General features: G+C 36.5%; 1 protein-coding gene across 1 annotated transcript in view; it reads left to right on the top strand.

Moving 5' to 3' along the window:
- The window catches only part of COL25A1 (collagen type XXV alpha 1 chain), a 599,542-nt gene that overhangs the window by 461,317 nt on the left and 121,492 nt on the right, over positions 1–16,733 (top strand). Inside the window, exons 8-10 of the mRNA XM_066384810.1 lie at positions 3,226–3,297; positions 3,984–4,091; positions 6,478–6,513. Of these exons, the coding sequence (XP_066240907.1) occupies positions 3,226–3,297; positions 3,984–4,091; positions 6,478–6,513 (216 nt within the window). The remainder of the gene's footprint in view (positions 1–3,225; positions 3,298–3,983; positions 4,092–6,477; positions 6,514–16,733) is intronic.

The raw sequence follows: 16,733 nt of genomic DNA, 5'->3' as shown, positions 1-16,733 counted from the left end.
TTACAAAAGGGAAAGGGGAGCATGGTGGGGGAGGTAGGAAAGGGTAGACGTTGATGGAAGGAGACTTGACTTGAGGTGCTGAACACACAGTACAGTGTACGGATGATATACTATAGAATTATACCCCTGAAACCTATATAATTTTATTCACCAATGGCACCACAGTATATTCAATAAATGAAAATAAAAAAAATTATTTACCATTAATTAAAATTAACTTAAGGAAGATAGACCATGTTTATTATTGCCTTTAACTACTCCCAGCACAGGGGCATGTACTCTTCAAGCATTAGCACAGTTGGAAAAGCACAGGGACTTAGACATTGCAGCCCAGGCCATGGAATTATTGTTAGCGTTTAAGAGAATTCCTCCACATGTCTCCTTTGTACTCTGCTACATGTAAACTCTTGAAGACCTTTTGCTTAGTTCACTAGTGGAATCGTTAAAATGTAGCACTAAGCAATTAATTGGTAGCACATCCACAGTTAAGATGATTGAGGGACATAAAATCAGCTTCCTCAAAAAGAGGTTTTCTGTTTAAGAAAAAAGATCTGCCCAAGGTGAGAATTACCTACCCACTTCCTCTTTAACACTGGAAACCAAACTAAGTAAGTAAGTTCTAAAGCTTAATGCTTTTTTTTTTTAGCATTTAGAAAATATGATCAAATAGTAAGCTGGTCATGCTCAGATATGAGTAGGAGAAGTGACTTATTTATACATTCAAATTTCAAAACATTTCTAAGGCCTACCATGTGTTAAAAGGTTTTAATTTTAAATTATTTTTGTTAGATAATCCCATTTAAAGTGACATGATGATTTATCGCCACTAATCAAGATTCTGATCCTCATAGACTTCTTGTTTGTATCTGTTTTTGTTCTTTGTTACATAAATATGAGGTTTATATATAAAATTCTGACTGTGTAATATAGGGCTAATGAGTCACAGATGGAAGGATGCTGGCACATTACCATCTAATAACATTTTAAACTCATATTGCGTAGTAAAACAAAAGCAAATTGTACACATCTGTTTTCCAACTTGTAGCATTATGGAATTTGTGTAGAGTCTATGCTTAAAGGACTCTTACTTAGGGAGAGGAAAAAGTGGATACAGGTTGCCTTGAAACTACCCAACCACTTAATAGCCTTATCAGAAAGGATTTGGCAAAAAGGATACAATTTCCTCCACTTTGCTCCCGGAGAAGCACCTCTCTGAAGGAGGAGAATCAAAGGCATTAGAACTGACGAGAAAATTTTATACAACAAACATAACTTCACTGGATTTGTTAAAAAAAAAAAGAGAGAGATTATATATATATATCCCTCGTAAGGGGAAAATAAAGGAGGTAATGTATCAAAACTAGTAAAATTTAAAAACTAAAAGTCTTCTGGCCTTTCCTAAAAATAGATTTGGGTGGGAGGAGGAGAAGGATGGTGAGGAAGCGAGAACGTGGGAAGGCAGCGTGATGGTTGTTTATTTTATTTGCATGGTGAGCGTGTTCTCTGTGGGGAAGAAAATGGAATAAAAGGCTCCACTATCACATGTTGTTGGAAAAGAAGAACAAAGACAGAATTTCTCTCCCAGACCTACCCAATTGATAACGCCTGTAGGGACAAGTTAGTGCAGTTAGTGAAGCACAGGACTGAAACATAGCTCCCCCACGCTTCTTGACTAAGGAATTCAAAACCACTTTTCTCCTTCAAGGGGTTGTGTGAACTGTCAAGTTCTTTTGGAAAAGTTATGTGACAGAAGTAATTACTACAGAGTGTGACCATAACTCCCTCTGACATGAAATGCGCATGTTATAAGAGACAGATTTCCATCTACCACCTCTGCAGGCATTCCTGCAGCAGGAAGGGCCTGAGAATCATCAGATGATTGGAGAGAGGAATTTTGATATGTGGGTGGTAAGACTACATTTTGTGAGGCATACTGCCTTTATTCTGAGAAATACTTCAGATCTGACTGCAAAATTCTATTCATGGTTGTCTAAAAAAAAAAAAAAAAAAAAGTTAATACACATATTGTATGTCCTGAGTGGTAAACAGAGTATCTATCAGTAGAGGGAAATAGAAATGTTGTCTTTATAACAGTGTCTGTAGTTATCTCCATTTTATACTAATATTTTGTATGTCAGAGTCCCGACATTTTAAGAGTGTATACATGGATCTATTGTATGTGCCACAAGGAACGGTTACAAAGAATTCTCAATCCGGCCATTCCCTGTGAGGAAGGGGTCACTTGGGAGCCTCGTGTGTCTGATACTGTTTGTGTCATGTCAAACAAGGCAGGACTTAGAGCTGGGACAGGGCGATAGAGGTACATGCTTGTTTTGTTTGTCCACCGGTGAAATGTCTGTGTGACGTTTTGTGTCGTGTTTTGGTGCTGTGCCATGTCCATAGGGTCTGCCAGGCTTCCCCACAGTTGCTGCCCTGCACAGTAATCAGATCCTCACCGTCAAGGTTTGTGGTTGGCACTCATGCCCTCCGTCAGAGCCCGCAATCAGCATAAGGGTGAGCATGAACAGCTCGATTGGCCTGCCGAGTCCTGCTGCTCCTTTTCATCATACATATCAGCTTCTTGGGTTCTTGGGACCTGACCTACATCAGTGAGGTCAAATATCTACTAAGAAGGAGAACTTGAGCATGTATGTGAGGAGGACATTGAAGTCGAGCAAGGACAGTGATTAGAGGAAAGCACCGTCTAGGGCTGTGCCAGGCCTCAGTAGTTGAATGCGCATGCATTACAAAGGTCTGTGGTATTTTTCTGTCAATTAAATAATTCTAAGTACTCTGGACTTTGGCATCAATAAAATGTAGTTGCGTTCATGCCACATTATGCTGGTTGACAAGTCTGATGGATATGGAACTGGCACTTTGTCTGTGGACTTTCTGCCCAGCATGCAGAATGCAGGTGACTTGAGCTTACCTGCTTCTTCAGTGTACTACATTGGAAGGGCCCAACACCCATTGAAAAATGATGGGATACAAATAATATCCATTTCTAACTAAAAATCTGGTCTCACCATCCAGTTTCAGGGTTATATTTTTTTCCAAGAAGAGCCAAGAGGTCTGTCATCAGACACAAGTGCCAGTTCCGTTTTATTTAATGGTCATTATTAAGTCTAATGTGTGTATCTTTATTTCTTTCTTGGGCCTTCTGATGTCTATTCTTCAACTTTCTCATCTCTGAACTTCAACCTTTGACCTCACCTGACTGATCAGATGGTGTTTCCTAAAATCAATCATGGCTTTCTCTCTGCTGATCAGCAGCTCATTAAACGCCGCCTGATTAAGGTAGTGCTTATTCTTGCTCAAGTCTGATTTCTTCTTTGCATCCAGTTATTACTCTGTATACTGTTGCTTTGCCATTTATCTCTCATGGGTTGGAGTGGGGATAAAAGGGTATTTATTTGGAAATATCTCAGAGCAAAATTATGTTTCATGAGCTCTATTTGTTTGAAATATATATACAAAAGTGCCAAAAAAGAAGATATAGAGAAAGGTATTCTATCCAGCAGTGGATCCAGTTTCTAATGTCTTTAGCTTTGGTAATGTATAAATTATTATTCAGCATGACAGGAGCCTTAATTTTATAGGTTATAAAAAAGTAGACACATTGAAATGCAGCCATGTTAGTAAGCAAGGTGGATAGAACTGATGCAGCATTTGCATGCATAAAGTTATGAAAAGGTTTTATACCAGCTCTGAATATAGTGATAACAGACACACCGTTTCTATGAGCTGAGATTGCTGGTTCCCTGAGCTGCTTTGATTTTAAAAGCTCCACTCAGCTCACCCAGCATGAATATGTATTTGATCCCTGCTGGCAGGCAAATTGCCTACAGGCTTCATAGTTTCTGGTTGTTCTTGTTCTTTCAGTGTAAATGTGTCTTAGATATTGCAAATTTAAAGTGTTGAGAAGACAAGCTGGGTCTTTATCTTCTGTAGTTACGGTTGGTCTGTTCCCCTCTCCATTGTAGGGTGACCAAGGACAAGCTGGGCCTCCGGGCCCGCCAGGCCCTCCAGGCCCAAGAGGGCCTCCTGGGGACACAGGGAAAGATGGCCCCCGTGGGATGCCAGGAGAGCCTGTGAGTTGCCTTTTGGATCACTTGTTCTCAACGATTTTGTTTTTCTTTGCTTTAAGGGCTGTGGGTTAGGATGGAGTGGGGACAAGAGGGGCTGTAGAATTAGGGGGTTGAGTGAGTGGGTTGGGTTGAAGGAAATAGGATGCTAGGATAATCCCCAAGCAGAGAGAGCCCTGGCAGCAGGATTCTGCTCCACCATTCAGTCCACCGGAACCCACGCAAACCACAATGATCCAGGAACAGCAACTGAGGCGGTTTTCAGGTAAGCTCTCCAGAAGTCTGATTGGAGAAACCTGATGTCACTTGTGTCTTGATTCCATAAAGTTCATCAGTGCCTTTGGTTTAAATGGGAGACTATCTTGCAAAACTAGGTGGGGGATTAATAACATTTTCCAAAAAATCATTAGTAGGGACAATAAAGTCCCATGAAGAGTAAAGAATTTAAATCTTTCTAATATTTAATCCCCTGTAAATAACTTGACCAAAAAGAATTGCTGGTACAACAGTATAATTAATGGTTAAAACATCAGTGGGTCTGGTTTGAATATCCTTTGTTGTTCGTATGTGAAGCTTATTAATAGAAATGATTGAAAAGTGATCTCTGTTACCCCAATAAATTTAATTTAAAAATAAAAAATTAAAGCAATCTCAATATTTAGATCTAAGTACTAAGTTATCTAAGTTATTAAGTACTTAGTATACTCGATACATGGTACAGGACACTAACTAGATAAATGGTTTGGTTTGGTAGAAGCAACCCAGCAATTGAAATACATGGAAAAGGTTAAAAATTTTTTTACACTTATATTATCAAGTTAGGGTTTGAAATTCAGGTTTATTGATGAATTAAATTATTTATTTAATATATTGCTTTAAGTTATATTATTTTCATTAGTATCTTCACAGTACAAAAGTAATACTGAAACTATCCACAAAGTAGAAAATTTTTTAAATAAAGACAACAAAAAATAAAAATAAGCCATAGTTTTATATATTTTGTTTTTATATTCATATAGTATTTATATTTTTTTCAAAGAATGACTCTACTTAGAAGGATATAAGGTACTTGAAAACTTTTCTGAGACAATCTTCCATAAGCCGCATTTCCCTTCCTGAAAAGCTGCTGTTAATTTGTCATATAAAATGAGGGATTAATCTGCAGCATATGATTTAGGACTGCTTTAACTGAATCATCAGAGGTAGTGGTTTTATCCTAAAACTGTCTAATATTTCCCCTTTTCTTGGGTTGAGATCTCAAAAGATAGAAAAAGCTTCAGACTTAGGGATATTTATAGTTCTCTGATTGATTGCTGGTTTCCAACAAAGATACAATGTGTTTCTCTTCAAATAAAAAGAGTAGTTAAACCGTTTTTGATGGTTCAGAATTCATCAGATCATTGGGTATCCTGTACGCTACAGAGAATTTAAAGTATAAATTACTTTCAAGAAACAAGATAAAGTTAAGGTACAACAAATTGTAAACCATCCAAATATTATGTCATTCTTTAAGTGAATGTAGTTTATTCATCTAAGTAAGAAATGGAGCTTTTCATACAAAGCTATTTTTAATTCCACAAATATAATTTGAACTGGATTTATAGGCTCAGTCAATTTTTATATACTATTATAACCACTAAAAATATTTTGTAAAAATAAACTGAAAAGTACTTATTTTTAAAGTCCAACAACATAAAGATATATTGGCATTACAATCTTATTTTTCAAAAAAAATCCTGTAGCCAGTGATTGTTCTTATAACAGTATTACATGTTAAGGAATTCTGTAAAAATCTGAGAATTAGAGAGTTATGATAGTGGTATGTAATATGACAAAATATTTTAATACATCCTGTCAATTTTAATAAAACATGTTACTTCAGCCATCATTATTAATCCAGGATAATTAAAATTCACAATCAATCTTTGCTCTTTTTCTTATTTAATTCCTGCACTATGAGCAATTATCTCTCTTTTGTATATGTGGAAGTTTTAAATTCTCATGAAGAGGACCGTGTTATCATCTTATGTCATTTACAAAACAGAACATAATAATAAATGATATTTTACTGTAATTATAATTAAATATTTTTCTAGGACCATGTAACAACTTACAATATAATTGCTCCTACTACTTTTACTTAAAATATGTTCTTAAATCTTTACTATAATCTAGACTCATTTTATTAACTTCTAAAATGTTTATAAAGTACATTTGAAGAAAAAATATTGGCTTTCTTTTCATTGCATTGTGTTTGCATTTCTCCCTTTAGCCTGAGAAGTACACTTGACATTCATGCACACCAGTGGGAATTGTGAAAAAGAGAAAAATATATATTGAAATTGTTTTTAATGTTTATAGCATTAATATAATTATCACTATTCTTTTTAAGGGTGAACCAGGGAATCCAGGAAAACAAGGCTCAGTGGCAAGTATCTCAATTTATCTTTTACTTTAAATTCTATAAACTTTCATAAAATTTCTATAAAAATTAATGGAAGTCTAAGATACTCAAAGTGTTTTCAAGATTATGTGTAACAAATGTATGTCATGTGACCTACAACAAAAAGAGTGAAAATTAGTAAAAGTTAGAAAGTAATATGACCTGTTATATGATAAAGGTCACCAGACAGCACATCTATAGAACTGACAGGAGGAAAAGAGAGGTAAGTCCCGGGGGGAAGGGGGTGACGCACACTTTGGAAGGACCAGGGAGGGAATTTGCTTTAAGCACTCTGCTATAAGGGAGATTAAATTCAGGGATATGCCTGTGAGCTTAAGTAAAATAGGTTTTGAAAGGGATAGTGTGTGACTAATTGTGAATTACCATAGTAAACCTTCCACCATGATTCAGGGAGTTTTTATATTTTTTTTGAAGGGTTTAACTCGGAGGGAAACAGTGTGCCTTCTTGAGCTCTGTCATTTTAAAAGATCATGAAATGATTCCGCATGGACTCCCCTGTAGACATGTAGGGTCAGTGCCTCCTGCTTGTTTATCCTTTGCCAGTAATGGAAGTTGGGGCAGCTTGCTGAGCCCTGAAAAGGAGAAGCCCTTCAACCCACCTCTCCCGGTCTCTCTTCCCTGTCACTACAGTCATCTTTCTAGCCTATTTTATGACATGAACAGTATTGGGGAACACAGGGTGACCATCTAATAATCGAAATTCCACAGGACAGCTATACTTCACTGCATTGTCCTGGATGCAGTGATCAAAATAAGCTTGATCATGTCCATGCTATAGAATTATGACATGCACCAGGCAGGTGTTGAGGGTATAAAATTTATTTGTAAATAAGTTAGCTAAGTTCTAGTAAACCTGAGCATAGAAACAGGGCAGTTGATCAAGAATTGAAACAAATGTGTAATGGGTTAAAGGTCAAAGACTAATCCTTATACAGGATGCCTTCAGCAGCCCTCCTGGGAAGAAATTCACCAAACTAGGTGTAGCTGTATTGTAGCTGCCTTTGAAACATTACTGGTGAAATGAAAGCACATTGGGACTGAATATGACCCTTTGCCTGGGAATTTCTTGTTTCTGATTTATGACATCAAGATAGGTTATTTGATACAGATAATTGGGGGGCTTGGGGTGTGGGAGAGGACACTATATTGGATTATTGGATTCTTTTTAAAGAGAATAAAATAAAACAACAAAATTAGATATACAAATTAAATAAAACATTTGCCATTAATGGTAACTTTGCATACAGGGAAGCACTAGCTCTCAGGGTGAGAGGGTCACAAGATGTGAAGGATCTTGGAAAACAGTATAACTTTTAAAATTGCTTTAGGCAATTGAATGCACCTGTGATTTCTATCCTGGATAATGGTCAAAACATATTCCTCGCAGACATTCTTAAATAGAAGGCTCCTTGGGACTCCTAGGAGCCCTTGTTTAGTCCAGGTATGCACATCCTATTGAAAGTTTTATCCTTACCATTGGCTTGCTACCCCGATGTCCAGTGTAGTATCTAATGTACAAAGTTCTAAAATAAAATGGATATTTTTAAATGACAATCTTATCTTCTTTAAATTCATATATTCTCTCTAGAATAAACTATGTGAATGACAATTTAATCTCATTTCTCTACAATTCCTAACTTAGTATCATTAAATATCTATGTTACACCTAGCCTTAAATGTTATGGTTTTAGTGTGCTCCAGTTTCCCATTTCTTTTTTTTATGATTTTTTTATAGTTTTATTTAGACAATTAATTTTAACAGGGTGAAATTGGTCAACAAGAGCACATAGATTTAGAGAAAACATCTCCAGATCATTTTGACATTTGATTATGTTGTAGACCCATCACCCAAAGTCAAATCGTCCTCCTTCACCCTTCATTTGGTTTTCTTTATGCTCCTCTCCTCCCACCATCCCTCCCTCTCCTCCCTTCCCCTCCCCCGGTAACCACTGCACTCTTATGTCCATGAATCTCAATTTTGTGTCCCACCCATATATGGAATTATACAGTTCTTAGTTTTTTCTGATTTACTTATTTCACTCATTATTATGTTATCAAGATCCTTCCATGTTGTCGTAAATGATCCGATGTCATCATTTCTTATGACTAAGTAGTATTCCATTGTATATATGTACCACATCTTCTTTATCCAATCATCCATTGAAGGGCTTTTTGGTTGTTTCCATGTCTTGGCCACTGTAAACAATGCTGCGATGAACATGGGGCTGCATGTGTCTTTACGTACCAATGATTTTGAGTTTTGGGGGTATATACCCAGTAGAGGGATTGCTGGGTCATATGGTAGTTCTATTCTTAATTTTTTAAGGAACCACAATACTTTCTTCCATAATGGTTGTACTACTTTACATTTCCACCAACAGTGAATGAGGGTTCCTTTTTCTCCACAGCCTCTCTAACACTTGTTATTACCTGTCTTGTTGATAATAGCTAGTCTAGCAGGTGTGAGGTGGTATCTCATTGTAGTTTTGATTTTCATTTCTCTAATAGCTAATGAAGATGAGCATCTTTTCATATATCTGTTGTCCATTTGTATTTCTTCCTGGAAAAAGTATCTGTTCATGTCCTCTTCCCATTTTTTTATTGGATTGTTTACTTTTTTGTTGTTTAAATTTGTGAGTTCTTTATATATTTTGAATATTAGCCCTTATCTGAGCTGTTGTTCAAAAATATCATTTCCCATTTAGTTGGCTGTCTGTTTTGTTGTCAGTTTCTTTTGCTGTGTAGAAGCTTCTAGTCTGATGTAGTCCCATTCATTCATCTTTGCCTTTGGAGTCAAATTTATAAAATGTTCTCTATGGCCAAGGTCCATGATTTTAGTACCTATGTTTGCTTCCATGTATTTTATTGTTTCAGATTTTATATTAGGTCTTTGATCCATTTAGAATTAAATTTTGTATAAGGAGACAAACTGTAGTTGAGTTTCATTCTTTTGCATGTGGTTTTCCAATTTTCCCAGCACCATTTATTGAAGAGGCTTTCATTTCTCCATTGTGTGTTTTTGGCTCCTTTATCAAAATTGATTTGACCATATATATGTGGTTTTATTTCTGGGCTCTCTATTCTGTTCCATTGGTTTGAGTGTCTATTTTTCTGCCAATACCATGCTGTTTTGATTATCGTGCCTCTGTAGTATAATTTGAAGTCAGGTATTCTAATACCTCAGTTTCATTTTTTTCCTTAGGATTACTTTGGCTATTCAGGGTTTATTTATGGTTCTATATAAACCTGATGATTCTTTGTTCCACTTCTTTAAAAAATGACATTGGAATTTTGATGGGAATTGCATTAAATTTGTATATTGCTTTGGATAATATGGTCATTTTAACTATATTTATTCTTCCTATCCAAGAACAAGGAATATTTTTTCATTTCATTGTTTCTTTTTCTATTTCCTTTAATAATGCTTTGTAGTTTTCATTATATAGGTCCTTTACATTCTTTGATATGTTTATTCCTAGGTATTTTATTTTATTTTTTTGTTGCAGCTCTAAAAGGGATTTTTTTTAGTTCATTTTCTGAAGTTTCATTGTTGGCATATAAGAAAGAAATAGACTTCTGTATGTTAATTTTGTATTTTACAACCTTACTGTATTGGTTCATTGTTTCTAATAGTCTTTCTGTGGAGTTTTTGGGGTTTTCTATATACAGGATCATATCATCTGCAAAAAGTGAAACTTTTACTTCTTCTTTCCCAATATAAATGCCTTTTATTTCTTTCTCTTGTCTGATTGCTCTGGCTAGAATTTCCAGGACTATGTTGAATAGAAGTGTAGAGAGTGGACAGCCTTATCTTGTTCCTGATTTTAGAGAAAAAGTTTTCAGTTTTTTGCCTTTTAATATGATGTTAGCTGATGGTTTCTCATAAATAGCCTTATAATGTTGAGATATTTTCCTTCTATACCCATTTTGTTGAGTGTTTTAAACATAAAATGATGTTGTATTTTATCAAATGCCTTTTCTGCATCTATTGATAGGATCATATGGTTTTTGTTCTTTGTTGTGTTGATATGGTGTATTACGTTAATTATTTTACAAATGTTGAACCATCCTTGTGATTCCGGGATGAATCCCACTTGATCATGGTGAATTATTTTTTTAATGTGTTGTTGTATTTGGTTTGCTAGTATTTTGTTTGGGATTTTGCATCTGTATTCATTAGAGATATTGGTCTGTAGTTTTCCTTTTTTGTGTTGTCCTTGCCTGGTTTTGGTATGAGGGTTATGTTGGCCTCATACAGTTTCTCATTTCTTATAGCAACATTTGAGATGAAGAGTATCCTGGGTATTCTTCCTGTAAACTTTTTCTTCTGTTGTTAAACTCTTCAGCTTTAATTCATCTTCTTATTTTAAAAGTGCAGTTCAGACAGTTATTTAAATCACAAATGTTCATAGGATATGTGTGATATAATGATTAAAGTGTGTTGTACTATTTTCAAGATGTAAAATTATTTTTATTTAAATAAATTTTATTGATTGACTTGAGAGAGAGAGAGAGATGGGAAAGAGATGAGAGAGACACGGAGAGAGAAACATCAATTTGTTATTCCACTTATTTATACATTCATTGGTTGATTCTTCTATGTGTCTTGGCCAGGGATTGAACCCACAATCTTGGATTATTGGGATGACACTCTAACCAACTGAACTACATAGCCAAGGCTAAAATTCTTTTTTATAAGAAAACTTCTATACTATATGTAAGGAAAAGTGGACAAATCTTAAGTCTAGATCTCAGTGAATTTTCAAAGTGAACATAACTATGTAGCCAAAAATTAGGTCAAGAAATAGAATGTTATCATATCCGAAAATCTCCCCTTTATGCTCTAGTTAGTACCTCATCTTCCCAAAGTTTACCACTATTCTGACTTCTGCCACCATAGGTTAATTTTGCCTGCATTTAAATTTTACATTAATAGAATCCTACAGTATATACACTTTTGTGTCTGGCTTCTTTTGTTCAACATTATATTTGTGAGATCATCCACTTCTGTTTTAATAGCCTTCACAGCTGGTTAAAAAAATAGGAAGAACCTTACTTCCTTAACTACCCTGGTAAAACTACATCACTCAAATAGCAGTAAATGAATGAGTAGTCTGTCTGACCTTGGAAAAGTCACTTAACCTCTCAATTTCTCATGTGTAAAGAAAGGATAATAATACCTTCTCTGCCTCCCTTTTAAGGTTGCCAAAGACAAATGCAATAAATTAGGGGAAAACACTTTAAAATGTATAATGAAGAACTATATGAGTATGTTATTATTATTATCACTCAATTTTTCCCTCTACAGTAAATTACAGGTGAGCACGGATGAATATAACAGATGCATTCCTGTAAAGTGCTATATGAATCGTATTTTCATAAATCAACATATCTTAAATGGACTGAGGAATTTTGCTACTTAAAGCAATATTATTTTGAATCTTTTTGTAAAGCAATATAATCTCTTAATTTTTATATTTTCTTAAAGTGAAATATTTCTATGATTTAAAAAACTATCAGTTTTTAAAACCACTGTTTATGTCTGTTAAGTTAAATAGCACCTGTATATATTAACCAATCTTATGTAGAGAAGAGGATACTAGAAATATAATAGCAGTTTTCATACACAAAATTTCTTTCAAAGCTTCTCTTTTCTTTTAAATTGTGGGTGTGTGTTTATATGCATTTTGACTCAAAGTCTGATAGGTAGAAAAGTACATTGTACCATTTGTTCTGGCCTCAAAATTACTCAGGAGTGTATGGTATAGTCTGTGATCATTTTTACTGACCTATACTGTGTAGACAAATTCCCATTTTACCTATCTCACTCTAGTTATGGTGAGAAGCAAGTAAAATAATAATAATATGAATTAAAATACTTTATGAACTACAAAGAATTCCATAAATCAGAAGTATCACAGCTAAAACAGAAATCTAATGATACAATCTGACATACAGAAAGACCACTGTATGAAACATGAGGGCTAAGAATAGTATGCTTATAGCCATCAGTGAAGTTTCAGTGTGTCGATACTGCAACGAAAGCGCAACTTATTCCTTTTATCCTGTCTGTTGTCATCATTGTTTTTGGCCTTCTCATATGTATCCCATCATCTTATATTATCAACTTTTCATGACATTCCCCTGCTCATCCATTAGCTAAAATGAAGAAAGATAATAAATTCTGTTGATCTCACCTTCTCCACAAAACCCTCATTTCTTGGTTTGTGTTGTGCAGAAGTGTTTGCCTCAATGAGAGTCTTGAGAAGCACTGGAGAGTTCTTACATATTTTAAATCTCACTGATGATGAAATGAAAAAGCTAGAACAATCTAAAGTTAGCTCTTGGAAAACTGCTTACGAGTGTGTCAGGTGGACCATTTGTTTTCCTAATCCAGGATCTATATTTTATATTACAAAAATAATCATCTGAAAATCAACAACTTCTCTGAGAAAATAAAGACCTGCTACTCAGGCAGGTCCACATTTATTTAATCCTGCTGTGCATCTATTCTGTAAACATGACCTTCAGGTTTTCTGAGAAGTTCAGCATGAGATTTTAAAAGACAGAATCTTGAGCTAAAATAAATTGGACTCCATATAAGTAAAGAAAGAACTGCTCTAGCTCCTAAGTCAAAAGCTAAGCATCAAAGCAAGGACTGACCACAATTAAAAGTGCTGGAGTTCTGAACCTTGCGTGAGTGACTTTTATTTTTCAATTCTTCAAAAGTTTAAATGGCTGTGAAATATTATTTTTGAAGGTATCTTCCTTTTGATATTCTCACTAGTTGTTGTTTATCTGATTGTTTTTTTTGACAAACGTGGTAGAAAGTCTCAAAAGCATATAGGTACCCCTGGCCGGTTTGCTCAGCGGTAGAGCGTCAGCCCTGTGTGTGGAGGTCCCAGACTTGATTCCCAGATAGGGCACACAAGAGAAGAGCCCACCTGCTTTTTCCACCTTTCCCCTCTCCTTTCTCTCTGTCTCTCTTTTCCCCTTCCACAGCCAAGGCTCCATTGGAGCAAAGAAGGCCCGGGTGCTGAGTATGGCTCCATGACCTCCACCCTAGGCGCTAGAAAGGCTCCAGATGCAATCGAGCAACACCCCAGATGGGCAGAGCATCGCCACCTGGTGGGCATGCCGGATGGATCCCAGTCAGGGGCATGCAGGAGTCTGTCTCTCTGCCTCCCTATTTCTCACTTCAGGAAAAAAAAAAAAAAAAGGCATGTAAGGTAAATGGTACACACCAACTAGTCCCAGTTTCCTGGAAATTATTTCTTGATCCAAAATGTTTACATCAAGGTATCATAGACCAAATTACTTTCCCTGCTCTGAGACTCTTTCTTCATTCTTCTCCCTCACCCCAAATATATGCACACTCCATAGCATACCCATTCATTTCTCTGAATTGTGAAAGTACTTAAAATGTCATCCATTCGGCCCTAATGGTGTCTGAGAATTTAAAAACAAACAAACAAAAAATCCGGTTATTTTTCCTTAAAGTGAAATTTGGACTGTATCAAAGAGGTTACTGGTATTTTCAGTTTATTTGCATTTTGTCTGCAAACACATTTAATACATTTGGGTTAAGTGAGTACATATATTCTTTTGTGTGTGTGTGTGTGTTTTCCTGAAGTTGGAAATAGGGAGGCAGTCAGACAGACTCCCGCATGCGCCCGACCGGGATCCACCCAGTACACCCACCAGGGGGCGATGCTCTGCCCATCTGGGGCGTCGCTCTGTTGCAACCAGAGCCATTCTAGCACCTGAGGCAGAGGCCACAGAGCCATCCTCAGTGCTCAGGCCAACTTTGCTCCAGTGGAGCCTTGGCTGCGGGAGGGGAAGAGAAAGACAGAGAGGAAGGAGAGGGGGAGGGGTGGAGAAGCAGATGGGCACTTCTCCTGTGTGTCCTGGCCAGGAATCGAACCTGGGACTCCTGCACGCCAGGCCGATGCTCTACCACTGAGCCAACCGGCCAGGGCCAATTCTTTTTAGTTAGTTAACAACAGAAGCATAAATAATTGCTTCTATTTCACCTAAAATAAAATTAAAGTAGCCAATATGTGAAGACTTATTCTAAATAGGTTGAGTTATAATGCAGTGCCATCTCACAGGTCTGTTAAGACTCATCACTTGACTTAGCTGTGCTTGCCCCGCCAGCCACCTTGATTAGCAGGATGGCACACATCGGAGACAACAGCAGCTTTTTACCTGATTTTAACCTGGCAAAGAAAGCAAAACCTTAAACCTTCCGATCACAAATCAAAACTGACTGAAACCATCTTGCATATTTAGTAATTAGACTAGATGTTCACAGTGAAATCTATTTTGGTAAAACTGTGTGTACTTCAGTTGTGAACACTGCCTGCTGGGATGGCTTAGTAACTATTTATAACTTAGTAACTAGTAATACTTTATTATTCTCACTTAATCTGATTGTCCACAAAGACATATAAAGGCCACACCAGCAGAGCACTTCCTACCTCCTTGGTGCTTTTGTCCAGAGCCTATAATGCTTGGTTTTCCAAGTGGACCAAGAGAAAGTAGACAAGTAATGCCTTCTCCTTCTGGTTCTATCCCACTGCCTCGCCCACCTGCCCAGTTGAAGGGAACTCACCCTGTCCAGATTCCTGTGTGCATGGACTTCTACAGAGGTGTCTCAAGGTCACTATAGCATGGTAATAGATGGCAACATGGACTTTGCTTTCAAGCTGGATTGGTCTCCTAGAAACAAAATATTGACTTTTGGGGGAACATTTTCAGTAGTGATTTAAGAATATGGTTGAGAAACATAAGTATGAAAAAATAGGCTGCATTCTTCTCTTTCTCATTTTGTTTTTCTTAACTGCCTCCAGACTGTGAATCAGCTCCACTGGTTTACTATCTTGCATAATTCCAGTTAAAAGTATACTAAGCTCACCCTAATGGATGAATTAGATATCTAGGCCTTAGAGTCCTCAGCTATAGAAGTGATGAAACTAAATGATATTTGGATTCACTTCCAGCTCTAAGGTCTTGTTGTCCTATTCTGTTTTTATTATTAATGCACAGACACATATTAATTAATAGGCATTTATTCATGGTATATATGCTCACCTTTAGAATTCTATAAATATTTAGATACAGTGAGCAAAAGTCATATATTAAGTTTTAATGGAAGAAAACCTTAAAAATTATCTCCTTTAAAATCAACTTCTCTAGTTATCATTTATTTCAACTTTAGAATCCAAACTACTATAGCTAAACTGATGCAAAGTAGGTCACTTTTGTATGAGGATATTGATGAAATTATAATTAATCTTTTTTACTAAATTCTCTTAACTTATTATTAGATTAAGAAGAAACTTCAAAATAAAGTTGGGTCCATTTAAGGCTTGTGTCTTATATCTGCAGATTAAGGGCAAATGTACAAATTTTAGGGCAAGCATATAAATAATGAGCCTTATACGATACGTCTAAATATTAAAAAGACATAAACCAAACTAATAAACTGGCAAGTAAATATGCTCTATCCTCTAACCTTCATGACATATCCTCATAGCAACTTGGAAAGTTCAAATGCAGAATCATCACCCGCCTTGGTGAGCCAAGCAGAATGTGGCGGCGTTCTGGGTGGGATAAGTGGTAAGCCGGCCCCAGATCCTGGCCCGGCCTGCTCCCTTTCTCTCCCACACCTCCCTCTGTCCCTTAGCTTGATGAGACTCAAACTCTCAGGTGTAGACATTCTTGGATGTACATAGGATCCAACTTCAGCCTCACACCTCAAAATACCCACCTCTTTGCCCTTCCTCCAGTTTACTATTGTGCATGTCAATAGTGTGCTTCACCTCCTAAAGAACAGACCTGAGAAAGAGGCAATTCACAGGCTTTGAAATGAACTTAAGTCATTGAGACAGAGAACTCCAGGGTTCTTAGTTCCCAAAGCACAGTCTAAAATCAGGGGTCAGCCACCACAAGAAGAGGAGTGAACCAGAAAAGAGCTCTCTAAAGCATGGGCCCGAAAGCAAGAGCCCTCTTGCCCATGGCTAAGGGCAATTCAGAGTCTATGTGTCTGACTGGAGTAAAAGAAAAAACTTTGTTAGTCACCTCTTCGAGGAAACTTCACACACATTCACACTCTACCACTAAGTAAGAAGCTGTCTTCTCCTCTACAACATTTGTCACGTCATATAATAATTGTGTTTAGT

This window comes from Saccopteryx leptura, chromosome 5 (assembly GCF_036850995.1).
Source record: "Saccopteryx leptura isolate mSacLep1 chromosome 5, mSacLep1_pri_phased_curated, whole genome shotgun sequence".
NCBI classification, from domain to species: Eukaryota; Metazoa; Chordata; class Mammalia; order Chiroptera; family Emballonuridae; genus Saccopteryx; species Saccopteryx leptura.
This window is presented reverse-complemented; position numbering and strand designations above follow the sequence as displayed.